This window comes from Anoplopoma fimbria, chromosome 2 (genome assembly GCF_027596085.1).
Source record: "Anoplopoma fimbria isolate UVic2021 breed Golden Eagle Sablefish chromosome 2, Afim_UVic_2022, whole genome shotgun sequence".
NCBI lineage: Eukaryota > Metazoa > Chordata > Actinopteri > Perciformes > Anoplopomatidae > Anoplopoma > Anoplopoma fimbria.
Genome location: NC_072450.1, coordinates 545848 through 565847, shown reverse-complemented (window position 1 = coordinate 565847; position 20000 = coordinate 545848). Strand labels below are relative to the sequence as shown.

The following is a 20000-nucleotide window of genomic DNA, read 5'->3' as shown; positions in this document are numbered from 1 at the left end:
TAGAGTTTAGAGGAGTTGTATTAATAATGCTGATAGAGTTTAGAGGAGTTGTATTAATAATGGTGATAATGAGGAGCAGTTGCTTCTTTGTGTCAAAGTTACCGTGACCTTCATGTCTCCTCAGATGTGTCAGGTGGTGGCGAGGGCCAAGAGACCCGCTCTGTCTTCAGCCTCCTTCAGAGGGGTGAGTAGGTCACCAACATGACACCTACACACACACACACACACGACACACACACACAGAGACACACACACACACACACACACACACACACACACACACACAGACACACACACAGTCACACACACACACACACACACACACACACACACACACACACACACAGTCACACACACACACACACACACACACACACACACACACACACACACAGTCACACACTCACACACAGAGACACACACACACACACACACACACAGAGACACACACACACACACACACACACTCATCACACTTTATTTTAATAATAATAAAACAAAGAATCAATAAAATAGCTGATCAGAAAACAACAGTTGTTGGATGCAGAAAGAGTTGAAATCAATAATCGACCAGCAGAAAATTAATTGGCAACTATTTTGATAATCGATCATTTAATTTGTCATTTTTCAAACATTAAAGTCAAACATATTGATTCAGTTTCTCCACTGTGACGTCTGAAGAATTGATCTTCATTATTGATCTTATATGCCAAATGATCGGTTTGATGAAATAATCAGCAGATCAATCGATAATGAAAATATGATATGTTCGTTAAAGTCGAGTCACTGATATATATTCAGTTTATTTTCACACAACAGTCCTGTCAAACCGGATAAAGTTAATAAATATAAAATATATTATTATTTTCTAATGATTTGTTTTTGTAATGGCTGTCAATGAAACTCAACACTTCCTGCAGATATTTCATTAAAAGCCTCTCGTGGTTCAAAGGAAATAATCTTCCCTTCTGTTCTTATTTATTTAAATCATTTTTATTATTATTCATTTTTTTTTTTCATTAAATTTTTTTTTTAAATCAATTTTATTATTTTGTTTTTTTCATTTTTTTTTCATTAGCATTATTTTATTTGAATCAATTTTATTATTATTATTATTATCATTATTATTATTATTGTCATTCATATTAATATGAATAAATGAGGTTGTAGTCCATCAGGCTTTAATCTCACCGTGATCATGATGCTGCAGCTGAAGCCTCTTTATTCATTTACTTCAGCAGGAAGTAGTCTGACATCAGTGTGACGTTGATGTCAGAGGTATTGATCACTGCAGCAGAGTGATCAGGTGATCAGACACACCTGATCACCTGATCACTGAGCTGCACTGACTACAGCTCAGTGAGTGAAGCTTCTGTTTCCGTCTCCACAGATGCAGACGGTCACACTGATTCCTGGTGACGGGATCGGACCCGAGATCTCCACCGCCGTCATGAAGATCTTTGAGGCCGCAAAGGTCAGCGAGGTCACACATTCATCCAGATGTTTTAATGAGCAGCAGCTGTGTTTTAAACACCGTGGTGTTTCTACCTGCAGGCTCCGATCTGTTGGGAGGAGAGGAACGTGACGGCCATCAAAGGACCCGGAGGCAGATGGATGATTCCTCCTGATGCTAAAGAGTCCATGGACCGCAGCAAGATCGGACTGAAAGGTGAGGAGGAGCTGGACCTCACGAACATGCTCTTTAGTTTAGAAGACAGAACGAAACGCTGTCAAAGAGACAAAGGTCCTCTGAGCTACAGCTGAATAGAGAGAAGAGGAAATCTACTGGAAGCTGAGATTCAAACAGGAACAGCTTCCTTTTTCACAAGAGTTTCACAATAAAAGCAGCCTAGAACAAGCTGGAGTTAACTTTATCAAAGCTCTTCTTCAGCTGGATTCATGCATGTTTAAACAATAGTAAAAACGACACCGTTTATTGATGCAAAACGCTGTAAAAACCGTCACTATCGTCAGATTTTCATCTTTCCGACGGTCCTTGAACACATCAGAAAAAGAAGCCAAATCAAAGCTTAGAATTGTGATATTTCATCAAAGTTATTCTACATGTCGCATTTAAAATCTCGCCACAAATAAACTGTTTGATTTAAACAGATTCTGATAAAAACATTTAATTCTGAGCTCCTCAGTGAAACTATGAAGACATGATTGATTCATCTGAGACCAACAGTCATGTGACAAGAAATCTGTGAAACTCTGACTGAACTTCAGGAAGTTAACACAGAGAGGAGAGGAGAGAGGAGAGGAGAGAAGAGGAAGGTAAGGAGAGGAGATGAGAGGAGGAGAGAGGTAAGAAGAGGAGAGAGGAGAGAGGTAAGGAGAGGAGAGGTAAGGAGAGAGAGAGGAGAGAGGTAAGGAGAGGAGAGGGGTGAGGAGAGAGGAGAGGAGAGAGGTAAGGAGAGAGAGGAGAGGGGTGAGGAGAGAGAGGAGAGGCTGTAAACATGTGAATAGTTCAATATTTACAACACATAGAGCCTCCATATTTTTTACAACATTGGTAACACTTGTGGTTACTTGTATAAAATGTTGGATATATAGATTCTATTGTTTTCCCATTTTTGTAAAATAAATTATCAATGAAATTCAACTTTCTTTTTTTGCTCTTTTATATGATTTCTGTCAACTGTTATTCTGCAGTAAAGACATGTTTGAGTTCTCTACTTCTAGTCATGATGTTCTGTTTCCATAGAGGAGCAGGACTTTTAAATCCAGAGAAAATCCAGAACACAGAGAGAGAAATGTGACACGTTGTTCAGAGGGTTAAACCTCTTCAATCAGTATTCACTGATCAATACTGATCCAGACTCACTGGCTGAGCTGAGCTTTAGTTCCTGGTGGTTTCTCTCTGAGTTCAGCGGCATGTTTTTCTCCTCCAGGACCCCTGAAGACTCCCATCGCTGCAGGTCACCCCTCCATGAACCTGCTGCTGAGGAAGACCTTTGACCTCTACGCCAACGTGCGACCTTGCATCTCCATCGAGGGCTACAAGACTCCGTACACCGACGTTAACCTGGTCACCATCCGGGAGAACACGGAGGGCGAGTACAGCGGCATCGAACACACGGTCAGTGAGCGGTTAGAGGCAGTGATATGGAACGAATAGTTATCAATCACTTTGACCAGTGATCAATAACTGACCTCTATCTGATCAGGGAGGTCTCACTAACTCAGTTCTGATCTGATGTCGGAGGACGAGGGAACATTTAGACCTCTGGATACTTTGGTCAACGATAGAACCAGAACAGAATGAACTTCAGGAGGAGGGTTGATCGTCCCCGATCAGTTCTTTTGCCACTAATACCAATTATTGATCATTGATGATCCATATTTAAAGGTACAGACCCCGTTATTGTTTGATTATAGCAGCTGGTCTACAAGGATCCAGACAATAAAGGTTACTAGCTCTCCTCCTGTTAGCGGTGCTGCTAACGTTACTAGCTCTCCTCCTGTTAGCCGTTAGCGGTGCTGCTAACGTTACTAGCTCTCTCCTCCCCGTTAGCGTTAGCAGTGCTGCTAACGTTACTAGCTCTCCTCCTGTTAGCCGTTAGCGGTGCTGCTAACGTTACTAGCTCTCCTCCTGTTAGTCGTTAGCGGTGCTGCTAACGTTACTAGCTCTCTCCTCCTGTTTGCCGTTAGCGGTGCTGCTAACGTTACTAGCTCTCCTCCTGTTAGCCGTTAGCGGTGCTGCTAACGTTACTAGCTCTCTCCTCCTGTGAGCCGTTAGCGGTGCTGCTAACGTTACTAGCTCTCCTCCTCCTGCCTGTTACTAGCTCTCTCCTCCTGTTAGCGGTGCTGCTAACGTTACTAGCTCTCTCCTCCAGTGTTAAGCGGTGCTGCTAACGTTACTAGCTCTCCTGTTGGTTTAAACACAGGTTGGTTGTTTAAAATGTAACATTATCAGAGATCAGAGACTAGAGAAGCATAAATGAAGTCCTGATCTCATATTTTACTGAATATTGGAGGAGAACGATCGTCAGGAGAACTCACTTGACGTCCTGATGAAGATCCAGTCAGGACGGTGTAGTGATGATGGTGTACCTGCCCTCCTCACCTGTGTGTCCCTGTAGATCGTGGAGGGCGTCGTCCAGAGCATCAAGCTGATCACAGAGGACGCCAGCTTCGTAAATCGCTGAGCAGAAGAATACGCCAGAAACAACCAAAGAAACAGTAGCCGTCCACAAGTGTGGACATCATGTGAGTCCACCGGGAGCTGAGACCACGCCTACAACACAGTGTGAGACATCGGGGGTCACTGTCTCTGTACAGTCTGTCTGATTGAACTAAACCAGGACGACTCATACGGATCTGTCAGCTGACTAGACGTCCCAGTGCATGTTTGATGTCACTTCCTGTGAATGGTCCTCCACTCATGGATCCCTGAGGGACTTATTCATCTCATTCCTGTTGTTTTTCATTCCTCCTCTGGAATGACCACTTTCTGTCTCTCGCTCAGACTTCCCTCATAAGTAGTTTTTAAAACATTTGAAACATATCTTTCTGGTCTCCGTTTTTAAACATTACAACATCTCGTGGAGGGCCCGACTCTGAATTTTCTGAGTCGAATCAGAGATCAAGCTTTCAGTCACAGAGGATTCCAGCAGACGCATCGCTGTTTGTTTACGCGTTGCTATGGTGAAAACGCCAGAAACACTGTGACCAAAAAAATGTCAAAATTCTGCCGTCCACAAGGCCAACATCATGTCAATGAGAGTTCACTGGGGAGCTCTGAGACCACGCCTACAACATAAACGGTTGAAAATTGATTTAGAGTTACATCAGTTGAAGTACGACTGATGATTTGAACTGTCTCTGTACATGTGTCCTCTAGAGGATGTCACTATTCGCTGTTTTCTCTCTGTCTCTCTCTCTGCTCTCTCTCTGTCTCCTCTTTGAAAACTGTCTGCTCTCTCTCTCTGTCTCTCTCTCTGAATCACTCACTATGTCGCTGTCTCTCTTTGTCTCTCTCTCTCTCTGTCTCTCTCTCGCTCTCTCTCCAGGCGAATGTCAGACGGTCTGTTCCTGAGGAAGTGTCGTGAGGTTGCAGAGAACTACAAAGACATAAAGTTCACAGAGATGTATCTGGACACCGTGTGTCTCAATGTGAGTGACTTTGTCTTCTGACTGAAGTGAGTCTCTGAGGAGACGACGTGTCCTCAGACTCAGAAATAAAGTGTTCTGTCTCTTTTTGTTTTTCCCTCCCTGATGCTTCTGGACCTTCAGATGGTTCAGGATCCGACCCAGTTTGACGTCCTGGTGATGCCCAACCTGTACGGAGACATCCTCAGGTCGGTCAGCGTGTTAAACATTAGCGTGTTAAACATTAGTGTTAAACATTAGCGTGTTAAACATTAGCGTGTTAAACATTAGTGTGTTAAACATTAGCGTGTTAAACATTAGCGTGTTAAACATTAGCGTGTTAAACATTAGCGTGTTAAACATTAGCGTGTTAAACATTAGAGTGAACAGAGAGTGAACGTTGTGTTTCAGTGATCTGTGTGCCGGACTCATCGGAGGACTCGGAGTGACTCCCAGCGGGAACATCGGAGCCAACGGAGTCGCCATCTTTGAATCGGTTCGTTCCTCTTTTGTTCTAACAATTAGTCGGTTGATTATGGATTTATAATTATTTAGTTTATGAACAGTCACTTTATTCTATAATAAGAACGTTTAGAGACAGAGAGGGTAAAATAGGACATAAATAGAGACTTGAACACATCAGGAGCATGGACTGTCTGGTTTGTGTCCTGCAGGTCCACGGCACCGCGCCCGACATCGCCGGTCTGGACATGGCCAACCCCACCGCCCTGCTGCTCAGCGCCGTCATGATGCTGCGTCACATGGGTTTCCATGACTACGCCAGCAAGATCCAGACGGCCTGTTTCGACACCATCAGAGACAAGAAGGTGAGTCTGGAGACCTGGGAGTCGAGGGGAGGTACAGAGGAGGAGCACGGGGTGGAGGAGGAAGAAGATGGAGTATGTGTAGGGAGGAGAAGATGGTGCTGGTAGAGCAGGAGGAGCAGGTGTAGGAGGAGCAGGTGTAAGAGGAGCAGGAGATGGGGGAGAAGGAGGAGCAGGAGGAACAGGAGGAGTAACAGGTTTTCAGTTAACTTCCCGTTTCTCTCTTGACCCTGAACGTCTCATTGTTCTGACGTCGTGCTGCGTTCACTGACAATAAAGTTGAGTCAAAACCAATGACCTCTGTGAGGCTGTAACCATGGAAACAATGCCGCTAATGCTAACGATTATTTTAGTATTCTAGTTATTAGTCTACCGATCATCATCGGATATGAAATGTTTTTGCTTCTTTCAAGAGAAATATTGAATAAATGAATATATAATATCTACATTAATATTGATTAGTAAAAAGAATGTATTAACTGTCAAAACCTTTTCTGAAATATATTCTTCTTCTTAATAACATTGAACATAAATACAACCTCCGAGTAATGCATTAATAAAACGATAATGGTGATAATAATCCTAAATAAGGTTTCTTGGTGGACTCGGCGTGATGAAGTGTTTTGTTCTTCAGGTGTTGACGAAGGACCTCGGAGGAAACTCCAAGTGTTCAGAGTTTACAGCTGATATCTGCCGTCGCATCCAGGACATGTGAGCAGGAGGAGGAGCGCCGTGGGAGTCACACCCCCTCCTGACCGGGTTTCTCTCTCTGGAGCTGCAGGGACTCCGTCTGAGCTTCTGCTTTTCTCTATTTACATAAAGAAACTATATTTTTTCTGTGAGGGAGGGGCTTCTGTCAGGAGGTGAGGGAGGGGGCGGGGCTTCTGCTGCAGCTACCTGACTAGTTAACATGACGAAACATTCACAGCTAAGATACGCACAAACCTCCCGTGACCAAGAGTGTAGTCAGAATATTAACAATATCAGCTCTCTGCTTTGTTTTTCAGATATTTGCTATTTTTTTGTAATCTGATGAAAATCGTCACTTATTTATTGTTTCGTCTCCTGCTGCTCTTTAGAATCAGAAATATATAAAAACATAAAGCAGGAGGAGTCTGCTTCTCTTCTGTCTCTACACAGCGACCAATAAAAAGGCTCTTTGAAAATATTACACAGTGTGAAGGCTCCTGTTTCACTAATAACAAATATATCATCATATATATAAATACATATCCATCAGGGGTTTCATTGATACAAATAATACATATATATTTATATATGTATGTATATATACACATGGGTTGAATCACTTACGACATTTTAAAACATACAAAGCAAAGAGGATCATGACATCATCATGACGACATCATTTAGAATGTATTTGTGTGTATATATTTATATATATATATTTATACATATTTATATATATATATACACACTTTTTGAAGCATGTACAAGAAAGATTAATATTAATAGATGAAAAGTAAAATAGATTAACTTACTAAAACTATAAAATAAATAAAATTGTTCTTGGATTTAAATTAAAGGTTAGTACCGCCAAGCTCTTCTTTTGTTCCATCTGACACCATCTTTTTAATAGATTTAATAAATGTCATTAAAACGGGCTGTGGAAAACTTAAGAAAACAGTTAAAGAGTTATTTATTATGAACATGAATAATACAGGGTGTTTGAGGAATACTTTGATATTTTACTTCAGTTAAAGTTGTAATATTATAAAGTAAAGAACTCATAATGCAGAATCATATGTATTATATCACTGTATTATAATTGATAATAATATTCTATTAATGTTTCTTGTCTGCACAAAAACACAAAGTAAATTCCTTATAACCTCAACATTAAAAAAGAATTCTGGAATACTAAAATACACTAAAACCCTCTTAAAGTAATAATTATAATTATTGATTAATTAATGTGTTCATGGCTTCAATGTTGCAGCTGGTAAAAATGAAGGTTATTTTATCGACTGTATATACTGCCGGTAGTTTCATCCATAAAAATACATCAAATAATCAGAATGTAACTAAAGATAAGTCTGAATTAAAGAAGTAAGGAGAAGTATTAAGTAGCAGAAGTACCTCAGATTTAAACTACTGTAGTGCTAGTATAGTACTTAAGTAAATCTACTTAATTACTTTGATCATTTTGAATTGTTTGGCTGAAATCAATTTATTATTTCTTTTACACATTGTTAGTTATTTACATTCCTTCATCATTATTATTATTATTATCATTATTATTATTATCATTATTATTATTATCATTATTATTATTATTATTATTATCATTATTATCATTATTATTATTATTATTATATTATTATTATTATTATTATTATTATTATCATTATTATTATTATTATTATTATTATTATTATTATTATTATTATTATTATTATTATTATTATTATTATTATTATCAGCTCCTCTGAGTCTTTAAACAGTGACAGTGCCCCTCTGTCGGTGACGTCACACCGACACGCCCCTCTGTCGGTGACGTCACACGGACACGCCCCCTGCTGTCAGCTGTCAGAGAGAGACCGGAAACACACGGCGATGTCACCTGCAAAATAAAAGCTCCTGAGTGAGTCAGCCTCCTCTTTATGTGCTGAGGCCTGAAGTTTAAAGGGACAGGTTTATTCAGTTAAAATGTATATTTTTATATTATATTATCGAAGTACATTTACTCAAGTATCATTTTCAGTTACTTGTACTTTACAAGTCCTTCATCTTATGAAGAGTATTTCCATCTTCTGCTACTTTATCCTTCTCTACTGCGTCTCAGAGTAAATACTGTACTTGTTACTGCTCTTATCTGACTGATTACTTATCTCAATTTAGATTCATATAATTAATAATTAATAAATAATGATGTTCTATTAGATTAAACTACCAGCAGTATATAAAGTCATTAAAAACCTCCTCCTTTACCAGCTGCTACGTTATACTGGTCAACACATTGATCTATTTATAGTTATTATACAGTAATATAATATATGTTATTCTGCTGAATGAGGACTTTTAGTATATTTGAGAATTTCAGAATTGGGTTTATGGCCGAAGAGGCTTCACATTCAAGGAATTAGTTTTGGTGCTTTTGAGACAGAAACAAAGAAACACAATTAAAGAAATATATATATATATATATATATATATATATATAAAATATATAAATATATATATATATATATAAATGTATAAATATATAAAAAAATAAATGTATATAAAATGTGACACGGGAAAGAATGTATAAAAATAGATTAAGGGTTAGTATAAAAAGTGAGATTTTGAATTCAGGACTTTTACTTTTACAGAGTATTACTACTCACAGTATTTATACTCAGTATTTATACTCACAGTATTTATACTCACAGTATTTATACTCACAGTATTTATACTCAGTATTTATACTCACAGTATTTATACTCACAGTATTTATACTCACAGTATTTATACTCAGTATTTATACTCAGTATTTATACTCAGTATTACTACTCACAGTATTTATACTCACAGTATTACTACTCACAGTATTTATACTCACAGTATTTATACTCACAGTATTTATACTCAGTATTTATACTCACAGTATTTATACTCACAGTATTTATACTCAGTATTTATACTCACAGTATTTATACTCACTCACAGTATTTATACTCACAGTATTTATACTCAGTATTTATACTCACAGTATTTATACTCAGTATTTATACTCAGTATTTATACAGTATTTATACTCAGTATTTATACTCAGTATTTATACTCACAGTATTTATACTCAGTATTTATACTCACAGTATTTATACTCAGTATTTATACAGTATTTCTTTCCACTTGAAATGAAAGCAGTGGTGTTTTATTCTGAAGAGCCGGTCCCGGATGTGTGTCGCGGTGTATTCCCTCCGGCTTGCAGCAGGTTGTTTCCTGCTTCCTGTCGCTGGTTCCTCTGTAGAACCAGAACAGAGCAGAGCAGAACAGAAACCAGTGCTCCAGTGCTCCCAGTGCTCCAGTGCTCCAGTGCTCCCAGTCCTCCCAGTGCTCCCAGTCCTCCCAGTCCTCCCAGTGCTCCCAGTGCTCAGTGCTCCGTGCTCCGGCGGTGGGGACATGGCTAAGACGTACGACTACCTGTTCAAGCTGCTGCTGATCGGGGACAGCGGGGTGGGGAAGACCTGCCTGCTGTTCCGCTTCAGCGAGGACGCCTTCAACACCACCTTCATCTCCACCATAGGCGAGTAACTCCACCTCATCTCCATCACACCTTCATCACACCTCATCTTCATCACACCTTCATCTCATCACACCTCATCTTCATCACACCTTCATCATCACACCTTCACACCTTCACACCTTCATCACACCTTCAACACCACCTTCATCTCCACCATAGGCGAGTAACTCCACCTCATCTTCATCACACCTTCATCTTCATCACACCTTCATCATCACACCTTCATCACACCTTCATCATCCATCACACCTTCATCTTCATCACCACCTTCATCTCCACCATAGGCAGTAACTCCACCTCATCTTCATCACACCTTCATCACCATCACACCTTCATCTTCATCACACCTTCATCTCCACACCTTCATCACATCACACCTTCACCTTCATCACACCTTCATCACATCACACCTTCATCTTCATCTCACCTTCATCTTCATCTCACCTTCATCTCCACCATAGGCGTAACACCACCTCATCTTCATCACACCTTCAACTCCACCTTCATCTTCATCACACCTTCATCTTCATCACACCTTCATCTCCATCACACCTTCATCACACCTTCCACCTTCATCTTCAACACCACCTTCATCTCCACCATAGGCTTCAGTAACTCCACCTCATCTTCATCACACCTTTCATCCTCATCACACCTTCATCATCACCTTCATCACACCTTCATCACCATCACACCTTCATCTCCATCACACCTTCATCTTCATCACACCTTCATCTTCATCTCACCTTCATCTCCACCACCTTCATCTAACATCCACCTTCATCTTCATCACACCTTCATCTCCACCTTCACCTTCATCACACCTTCATCACACCTTCATCTTCATCACATCTTCATCTCACCTTCATCTTCATCTCACCTTCATCTCCATCACACCTTCATCACACCTTCATCTTCATCACACCTTCATCTTCATCCATCACACCTTCATCTCCATCACACCTTCATCTCCATCACACCTTCATCTTCATCACACCTTCATCACACCTTCATCTCCATCACACCTTCATCTTCATCACACCTTCATCTTCATCACACCTTCATCACCATCACACCTTCACCTTCATCACACCTTCATCTTCATCACACCTTCATCTCCATCACACCTTCATCTTCATCACACCTTCATCTTTATCACACCTTCATCTCCATCACACCTTCATCACCACCTTCATCTTCATCACACCTTCATCTCTTCATCACACCTTCATCTCCATCACACCTTCATCTTCATCACACCTTCATCTCCAGAGGAGGAGGAGGAGGAGGAGGAGGAAGAAGAGAGGAAGAGGAGGAGGAGGAGGAGGAGGAGGAGGAGGAGGAGAGAGGAGGAGGAGAGGAGAGGAGAGGAAGAGGAGGAGGGGGGAGGAGAGAGGAAGAGGAGAGGAAGAGGAGGGAGGAGGAGGAGGAGGAGGAGGAGAGGAAGAGGAGGAGAGGAGGGGGAGGAGGAGGGGAGGAGGAGAGGAGGGGGAGGAGGAGGGGGAGGAGGAGAGGAAGGGGAGGAAGAGGAGGGGAGGAGGAGGGGGAGGAGGAGGAGGAGAGGAAGAGGAGGAGGAGGAGGAGGAGGAGAGGAGAGGAGGAGGGGAGGAGGAGAGGAGGAGGAGGGGAGGAAGAGGAGAGGAGGAGGATGAGGAGGAGAGGAAGAGGGGAGGAAGAGGAGGGAGGAGGAGGAGGAGGAGGGAGGAGGGGGGTACAGGTGTTAGCTTCAACTCAGAGCAGGTGACCTTTGACCCCCTGATCAGTGATGTAACAATAACGATAGTTTATAATTATTAATTAATTATATTATATAACCGTTGAACTGGTCACCTGGTTCCAGTAGAGATGGAGTACTATTCATGAGTATCAGTCTGAGGTACTTCATGTTAGTCAGCCTACTTCTCCTCTGCTACATCTGAGAGGTAAATAGTGTGGTATTAGTACTTTAAATGGAGTATTTTCAGTGTGGTATTAGTACTTTAAATGGAGTATTTTCAGTGTGGTATTAGTACTTTAAATGGAGTATTTTCGGTGTGGTATTAGTACTTTAAATGGAGTATTTTCAGTGTGGTATTAGTACTTTAAATGGAGTATTTTCGGTGTGGTATTAGTACTTTAAATGGAGTATTTTCAGTGTGGTATTAGTACTTTAAATGGAGTATTTTCGGTGTGGTATTAGTACTTTAAATGGAGTATTTTCAGTGTGGTATTAGTACTTTAAATGGAGTATTTTCAGTGTGGTATTAGTACTTTAAATGGAGTATTTTCAGTGTGGTATTAGTACTTTAAATGGAGTATTTTCGGTGTGGTATTAGTACTTTAAATGGAGTATTTTCAGTGTGGTATTAGTACTTTAAATGGAGTATTTTCAGTGTGGTATTAGTACTTTAAATGGAGTATTTTCAGTGTGGTATTAGTACTTTAAATGGAGTATTTTCGGTGTGGTATTAGTACTTTAAATGGAGTATTTTCGGTGTGGTATTAGTACTTTAAATGGAGTATTTTCGGTGTGGTATTAGTACTTTAAATGGAGTATTTTCGGTGTGGTATTAGTACTTTAAATGGAGTATTTTCAGTGTGGTATTAGTACTTTAAATGGAGTATTTTCAGTGTGGTATTAGTACTTTAAATGGAGTATTTTCAGTGTGGTATTAGTACTTTAAATGGAGTATTTTCGGTGTGGTATTAGTACTTTAAATGGAGTATTTTCGGTGTGGTATTAGTACTTTAAATGGAGTATTTTCGGTGTGGTATTAGTACTTTAAATGGAGTATTTTCGGTGTGGTATTAGTACTTTAAATGGAGTATTTTCGGTGTGGTATTAGTACTTTAAATGGAGTATTTTCGGTGTGGTATTAGTACTTTAAATGGAGTATTTTCAGTGTGGTATTAGTACTTTAAATGGAGTATTTTCAGTGTGGTACTAGTACTTTAAATGGAGTATTTTCAGTGTGGTATTAGTACTTTAAATGGAGTATTTTCAGTGTGGTATTACAGTTTTTTTCAGTCGCTAACAAGCGTTTTTCTAAACAGTAGTCACATTTTCAAAACTCTAAACACGATTAGCACAACATCGGTCCTTTGTGGCCATACCATTCACACATTTCATGTTGTTTTCACACAATATGCAGTCAGTGAACACATTTATATAATGCTTACATTTTCTTAACAGACAAGCTATACCTCCAAACAAAATTATGGATTGTTTTTGTATTATTTACAAATGTTAACACACAACATCCCACAATTGCAAACACAATATTCCAAACCTTAGATACAGTATAAAAACCTCTGCTTCTGTAATACAGTAATATCAGTTCTAAAACAATATATCTCAGCTGATAATAAACAAACAATTGAATAATTGACACACAGCTGATGTATGTTGGGTATATTGGGTCAACCACAGCTGATTCCAAGCGGTTTTATCCAAGGTGTATCGCCTTGGATAACATCAGATGCGATGTGGATGAAAACTTGTGGCCTAACCCTGAAGATCGCAGGGATTAGATAAAGGAATTTTGTGCTTTTTTTAGTTCTCCCTTTTTACTGGGCTTTTTGCTGTTGCTTTTTTGTTCATGGATATTTTGTTAACTTTAAACAATACTGTAAAACGTTTTCTGTTGTATCATACTGTAAACAGTATTTCTACTATACCTCCTGTAGTAAACAGTAAAAAAAAAAACTGATTCGCTTTTTACTGGAATGCTTTTGAATGTGAACATTACATGTGGATATACAGTACAGTTCCCAACCAAAAAATTTGGCGTAAAAAACAGTGGATTGCATGTTTTGCATGCAAATACCTGTAAAACTGAAACATAAAAGTCTATGCAGTTTTTGTAATGTCCACAATAGCCAGTATTTTGAAACCTGGTGTACTTTGATTGGCTGCATGTTCCTTGTGAAGTGAAAACAAGAGTTATTCTTTGAAAGAATAATTTCATTTTGAGTCAGATGTCCAGTGTTTTGGTAAAGTTAGTGTGTGCAGAGAAAGATGTCTTCTATTTTGAAATGAAGAGTTAGTATATAGTTAACAAAATGTGCTTTTGAGAAGAAAATGATCTATTTGGCCAATTGTGTTTTGTAGGTGTAAGTCTGTGTTAAGAGTTTAGAAAAAGTATTTTAAGTATAGGTAAGCGCTCGTTAGCGATGGAAAAAAACTGTAGTACTTTAAATGGAGTATTTTCAGTGTGGTATTAGTACTTTAAATGGAGTATTTTCAGTGTGGTATTAGTACTTTAAATGGAGTATTTTCAGTGTGGTATTAGTACTTTAAATGGAGTATTTTCAGTGTGGTATTAGTACTTTAAATGGAGTATTTTCGGTGTGGTATTAGTACTTTAAATGGAGTATTTTCAGTGTGGTATTAGTACTTTAAATGGAGTATTTTCAGTGTGGTATTAGTACTTTAAATGGAGTATTTTCGGTGTGGTATTAGTACTTTAAATGGAGTATTTTCAGTGTGGTATTAGTACTTTAAATGGAGTATTTTCGGTGTGGTATTAGTACTTTAAATGGAGTATTTTCGGTGTGGTATTAGTACTTTAAATGGAGTATTTTCGGTGTGGTATTAGTACTTTAAATGGAGTATTTTCGGTGTGGTATTAGTACTTTAAATGGAGTATTTTCAGTGTGGTATTAGTACTTTAAATGGAGTATTTTCAGTGTGGTATTAGTACTTTAAATGGAGTATTTTCAGTGTGGTATTAGTACTTTAAATGGAGTATTTTCGGTGTGGTATTAGTACTTTAAATGGAGTATTTTCAGTGTGGTATTAGTACTTTAAATGGAGTATTTTCGGTGTGGTATTAGTACTTTAAATGGAGTATTTTCAGTGTGGTATTAGTACTTTAAATGGAGTATTTTCGGTGTGGTATTAGTACTTTAAATGGAGTATTTTCAGTGTGGTATTAGTACTTTAAATGGAGTATTTTCGGTGTGGTATTAGTACTTTAAATGGAGTATTTTCAGTGTGGTATTAGTACTTTAAATGGAGTATTTTCGGTGTGGTATTAGTACTTTAAATGGAGTATTTTCAGTGTGGTATTAGTACTTTAAATGGAGTATTTTCAGTGTGGTATTAGTACTTTAAATGGAGTATTTTCGGTGTGGTATTAGTACTTTAAATGGAGTATTTTCGGTGTGGTATTAGTACTTTAAATGGAGTATTTTCGGTGTGGTATTAGTACTTTAAATGGAGTATTTTCGGTGTGGTATTAGTACTTTAAATGGAGTATTTTCGGTGTGGTATTAGTACTTTAAATGGAGTATTTTCGGTGTGGTATTAGTACTTTAAATGGAGTATTTTCGGTGTGGTATTAGTACTTTAAATGGAGTATTTTCGGTGTGGTATTAGTACTTTAAATGGAGTATTTTCGGTGTGGTATTAGTACTTTAAATGGAGTATTTTCAGTGTGGTATTAGTACTTTAAATGGAGTATTTTCAGTGTGGTATTAGTACTTTAAATGGAGTATTTTCAGTGTGGTATTAGTACTTTAAATGGAGTATTTTCAGTGTGGTATTAGTACTTTAAATGGAGTATTTTCGGTGTGGTATTAGTACTTTAAATGGAGTATTTTCAGTGTGGTATTAGTACTTTAAATGGAGTATTTTCAGTGTGGTATTAGTACTTTAAATGGAGTATTTTCGGTGTGGTATTAGTACTTTAAATGGAGTATTTTCAGTGTGGTATTAGTACTTTAAATGGAGTATTTTCGGTGTGGTATTAGTACTTTAAATGGAGTATTTTCAGTGTGGTATTAGTACTTTAAATGGAGTATTTTCAGTGTGGTATTAGTACTTTAAATGGAGTATTTTCAGTGTGGTATTAGTACTTTAAATGGAGTATTTTCGGTGTGGTATTAGTACTTTAAATGGAGTATTTTCAGTGTGGTATTAGTACTTTAAATGGAGTATTTTCGGTGTGGTATTAGTACTTTAAATGGAGTATTTTCAGTGTGGTATTAGTACTTTAAATGGAGTATTTTCGGTGTGGTATTAGTACTTTAAATGGAGTATTTTCGGTGTGGTATTAGTACTTTAAATGGAGTATTTTCGGTGTGGTATTAGTACTTTAAACTTTAAATGGAGTATTTTCAGTGTGGTATTAGTACTTTAAATGGAGTATTTTCAGTGTGGTATTAGTACTTTAAATGGAGTATTTTCAGTGTGGTATTAGTACTTTAAATGGAGTATTTTCAGTGTGGTATTAGTACTTTAAATGGAGTATTTTCGGTGTGGTATTAGTACTTTAAATGGAGTATTTTCGGTGTGGTATTAGTACTTTAAATGGAGTATTTTCGGTGTGGTATTAGTACTTTAAATGGAGTATTTTCGGTGTGGTATTAGTACTTTTAAATGGTACTTTAAAGTATTTTCGGTGTGGTATTAGTACTTTAAATGGAGTATTTTCGGTGTGGTATTAGTACTTTAAATGGAGTATTTTCGGTGTGGTATTAGTACTTTAAATGGAGTATTTTCGGTGTGGTATTAGTACTTTAAATGGAGTATTTTCAGTGTGGTATTAGTACTTTAAATGGAGTATTTTCAGTGTGGTATTAGTACTTTAAATGGAGTATTTTCAGTGTGGTATTAGTACTTTAAAGTATTTTCAGTGTGGTATTAGTACTTTAAATGGAGTATTTTCAGTGTGGTATTAGTACTTTAAATGGAGTATTTTCAGTGTGGTATTAGTACTTTAAATGGAGTATTTTCGGTGTGGTATTAGTACTTTAAATGGAGTATTTTCGGTGTGGTATTAGTACTTTAAATGGAGTATTTTCGGTGTGGTATTAGTACTTTAAATGGAGTATTTTCGGTGTGGTATTAGTACTTTAAATGGAGTATTTTCGGTGTGGTATTAGTACTTTAAATGGAGTATTTTCGGTGTGGTATTAGTACTTTAAATGGAGTATTTTCGGTGTGGTATTAGTACTTTAAATGGAGTATTTTCGGTGTGGTATTAGTACTTTAAATGGAGTATTTTCGGTGTGGTATTAGTACTTTAAATGGAGTATTTTCGGTGTGGTATTAGTACTTTAAATGGAGTATTTTCGGTGTGGTATTAGTACTTTAAATGGAGTATTTTCAGTGTGGTATTAGTACTTTAAATGGAGTATTTTCAGTGTGGTATTAGTACTTTAAATGGAGTATTTTACGGTGTGGTATTAGTACTTTAAATGGAGTATTTTCGGTGTGGTATTAGTACTTTAAATGGAGTATTTTCGGTGTGGTATTAGTACTTTAAATGGAGTATTTTCGGTGTGGTATTAGTACTTTAAATGGAGTATTTTCAGTGTGGTATTAGTACTTTAAATGGAGTATTTTCAGTGTGGTATTAGTACTTTAAATGGAGTATTTTCAGTGTGGTATTAGTACTTTAAATGGAGTATTTTCAGTGTGGTATTAGTACTTTAAATGGAGTATTTTCGGTGTGGTATTAGTACTTTAAATGGAGTATTTTCGGTGTGGTATTAGTACTTTAAATGGAGTATTTTCAGTGTGGTATTAGTACTTTAAATGGAGTATTTTCAGTGTGGTATTAGTACTTTAAATGGAGTATTTTCAGTGTGGTATTAGTACTTTAAATGGAGTATTTTCAGTGTGGTATTACTACTTTAAATGGAGTATTTTCAGTGTGGTATTACTACTTTAAATGGAGTATTTTCAGTGTGGTATTACTACTTTAAATGGAGTATTTTCAGTGTGGTATTAGTACTTTAAATGGAGTATTTTCAGTGTGGTATTACTACTTTAAATGGAGTATTTTCAGTGTGGTATTAGTACTTTAAATGGAGTATTTTCAGTGTGGTATTAGTACTTTAAATGGAGTATTTTCAGTGTGGTACTAGTACTTTAAATGGAGTATTTTCAGTGTGGTATTAGTACTTTAAAGTGTGGTATTAGTACTTTAAATGGAGTATTTTCAGTGTGGTATTAGTACTTTAAATGGAGTATTTTCAGTGTGGTATTAGTACTTTAAATGGAGTATTTTCAGTGTGGTATTAGTACTTTTACTGCAGTGATTGCGTGTCTGTGACCGAGACTTTGTTTAATGATTTCATGAGATAAACTGTGTACAGTGAAGTACAGTGAAGTATTACAGACGTAGTACAAGTATACAACACAACAGACCTGTAAGTCTTCAGACCTCTGATCTCCGTCAGTGTTGATTATTGGAGACCTGTTTGATTTCACTCTGATCCAGTCAGCAGGTCAAAGGTCACCATGACATCAAACACACACACACACACACACACACACACACACACACACACACACACACACACACACACACACACACATACTGTCTCTTTGTGTGTTTCCGATGCATCAGAGTGAGAGATGAGTGTGTGTCACTCTGATGTCTTCCTGGTGGAAACAGGAAGTGTGAACTGTCTTCTGCTGTGTGTGTGTGTGTGTGTGTGTGTGTGTGTGTGTGTGTGTGTGTGTGTGTGTGTGTGTGTGTGTGTGTGTGTGTGTGTGTGTGTGTGTGTGTGTGTGTGTGTGTGTGTGTGTGTGTGTGTGTGTGCGTGCGTGCGTGTGTGTGTGTGTGCGTGTGTGTGTGTGTGTGTGTGTGTAAAGTGAAACTGAAGTGACAGCAGAAACATTGAGATGTTTCTCTGAACTTCTACTTGATGTTTGTTCGGACATGTTTGTGTTGTTATGATTATTATGATTATTGATCATTGTGATCACTTCTGGTTTAGTTAGTAATCAGTTGTATTGATCGTCTTTCTCTCTTCTCACAGAGAAAACAGTTTAAATGTTTTATTTAAATGTTAAACTGTTTGAATGAAACGATTCAAACGTCTCCACAGAGTCACATGACACGTCTATGATGACACGTCAGTGATGACACGTCAGTGAAACCTGTGATGATGATGATGATGATGATGGTGATGATGAAGATCACAGTCCTCCAGTCTCTGCTGGTTTCAGTTCACAGGAACTGGTTGAATGTTAAACGAGCTCCCACAATCCTTTGCTGCTGCTGTGGTCAGACAGAGGACGCTCTGTCACCACGAGGTCTCGTGAGAGTCAGCTGACCTCTGAGTGTGTGTGTGTGTGTGTGTGTGTGTGTGTGTGTGTGTGTGTGTGTGTGTGTGTGTGTGTGTGTGTGTGTGTGTGAGAATGTCAGTCATACGATGTGGAAACTAATTATTCTGGATGGATTTATAGTAATATAAAGAGACATTTATAAGAACACAATAATGCATTTATCTACAGAAATATACAGTATTATATTATAATACACAGTAATATTATCATACAGTAATATAAGTAATAATAATACACAGTAATATAATATTATACAGTAATATATAATAATACACAGTAATATATAATAATATAGTAATATATAATAATACACAGTAATATTAATATACAGTAATATAATAATATATAATAATATACAGTAATATATAATAATACACAGTAATATACATATATAATATACAGTAATATATAATAATACACAGTAATATATAATAATATACAGTAATAATAATAATATACAGTAATATATAATATACAGTAATATATATTAATATACAGTAATAATAATATACAGTAATAATACAGTAATATACAGTAATAATATACAGTAATATATAATAATATACAGTAATATTAATATACAGTAATATAGTAATATAATATACAGTAATATATAATAATATACAGTAATATATAATATACAGTAATATATAATAATATACAGTAATATAATATAATATAATACAGTAATATAATATACAGTAATATATAATAATATACAGTAATATATAATAATACACAGTAATATAATAATATACAGTAATAT

General features: G+C 37.2%; 2 protein-coding genes across 2 annotated transcripts in view; both read left to right on the top strand.

Moving 5' to 3' along the window:
* The window catches only part of LOC129103114 (isocitrate dehydrogenase [NAD] subunit alpha, mitochondrial-like), a 9301-nt gene extending 2221 nt beyond the window's left edge, over nucleotides 1-7080 (top strand). The window contains 11 exon segments of the mRNA XM_054613396.1: nucleotides 125-184; nucleotides 1391-1474; nucleotides 1555-1669; nucleotides 2895-3082; nucleotides 4086-4189; nucleotides 4692-4718; nucleotides 5016-5118; nucleotides 5239-5303; nucleotides 5506-5590; nucleotides 5769-5921; nucleotides 6553-7080. Coding sequence (XP_054469371.1) covers nucleotides 125-184; nucleotides 1391-1474; nucleotides 1555-1669; nucleotides 2895-3082; nucleotides 4086-4189; nucleotides 4692-4718; nucleotides 5016-5118; nucleotides 5239-5303; nucleotides 5506-5590; nucleotides 5769-5921; nucleotides 6553-6633 — 1065 coding nt within the window. The 3' untranslated portion in view covers nucleotides 6634-7080.
* Nucleotides 7081-9986: 2906 nt separating this feature from the next.
* Nucleotides 9987-20000, top strand: part of LOC129103570 (ras-related protein Rab-8B) — a 19460-nt gene continuing 9446 nt past the window's right edge. The window contains exon 1 of the mRNA XM_054614101.1: nucleotides 9987-10170. Within this exon, the coding sequence (XP_054470076.1) occupies nucleotides 10047-10170 (124 nt within the window). The 5' untranslated portion in view covers nucleotides 9987-10046. The remainder of the gene's footprint in view (nucleotides 10171-20000) is intronic.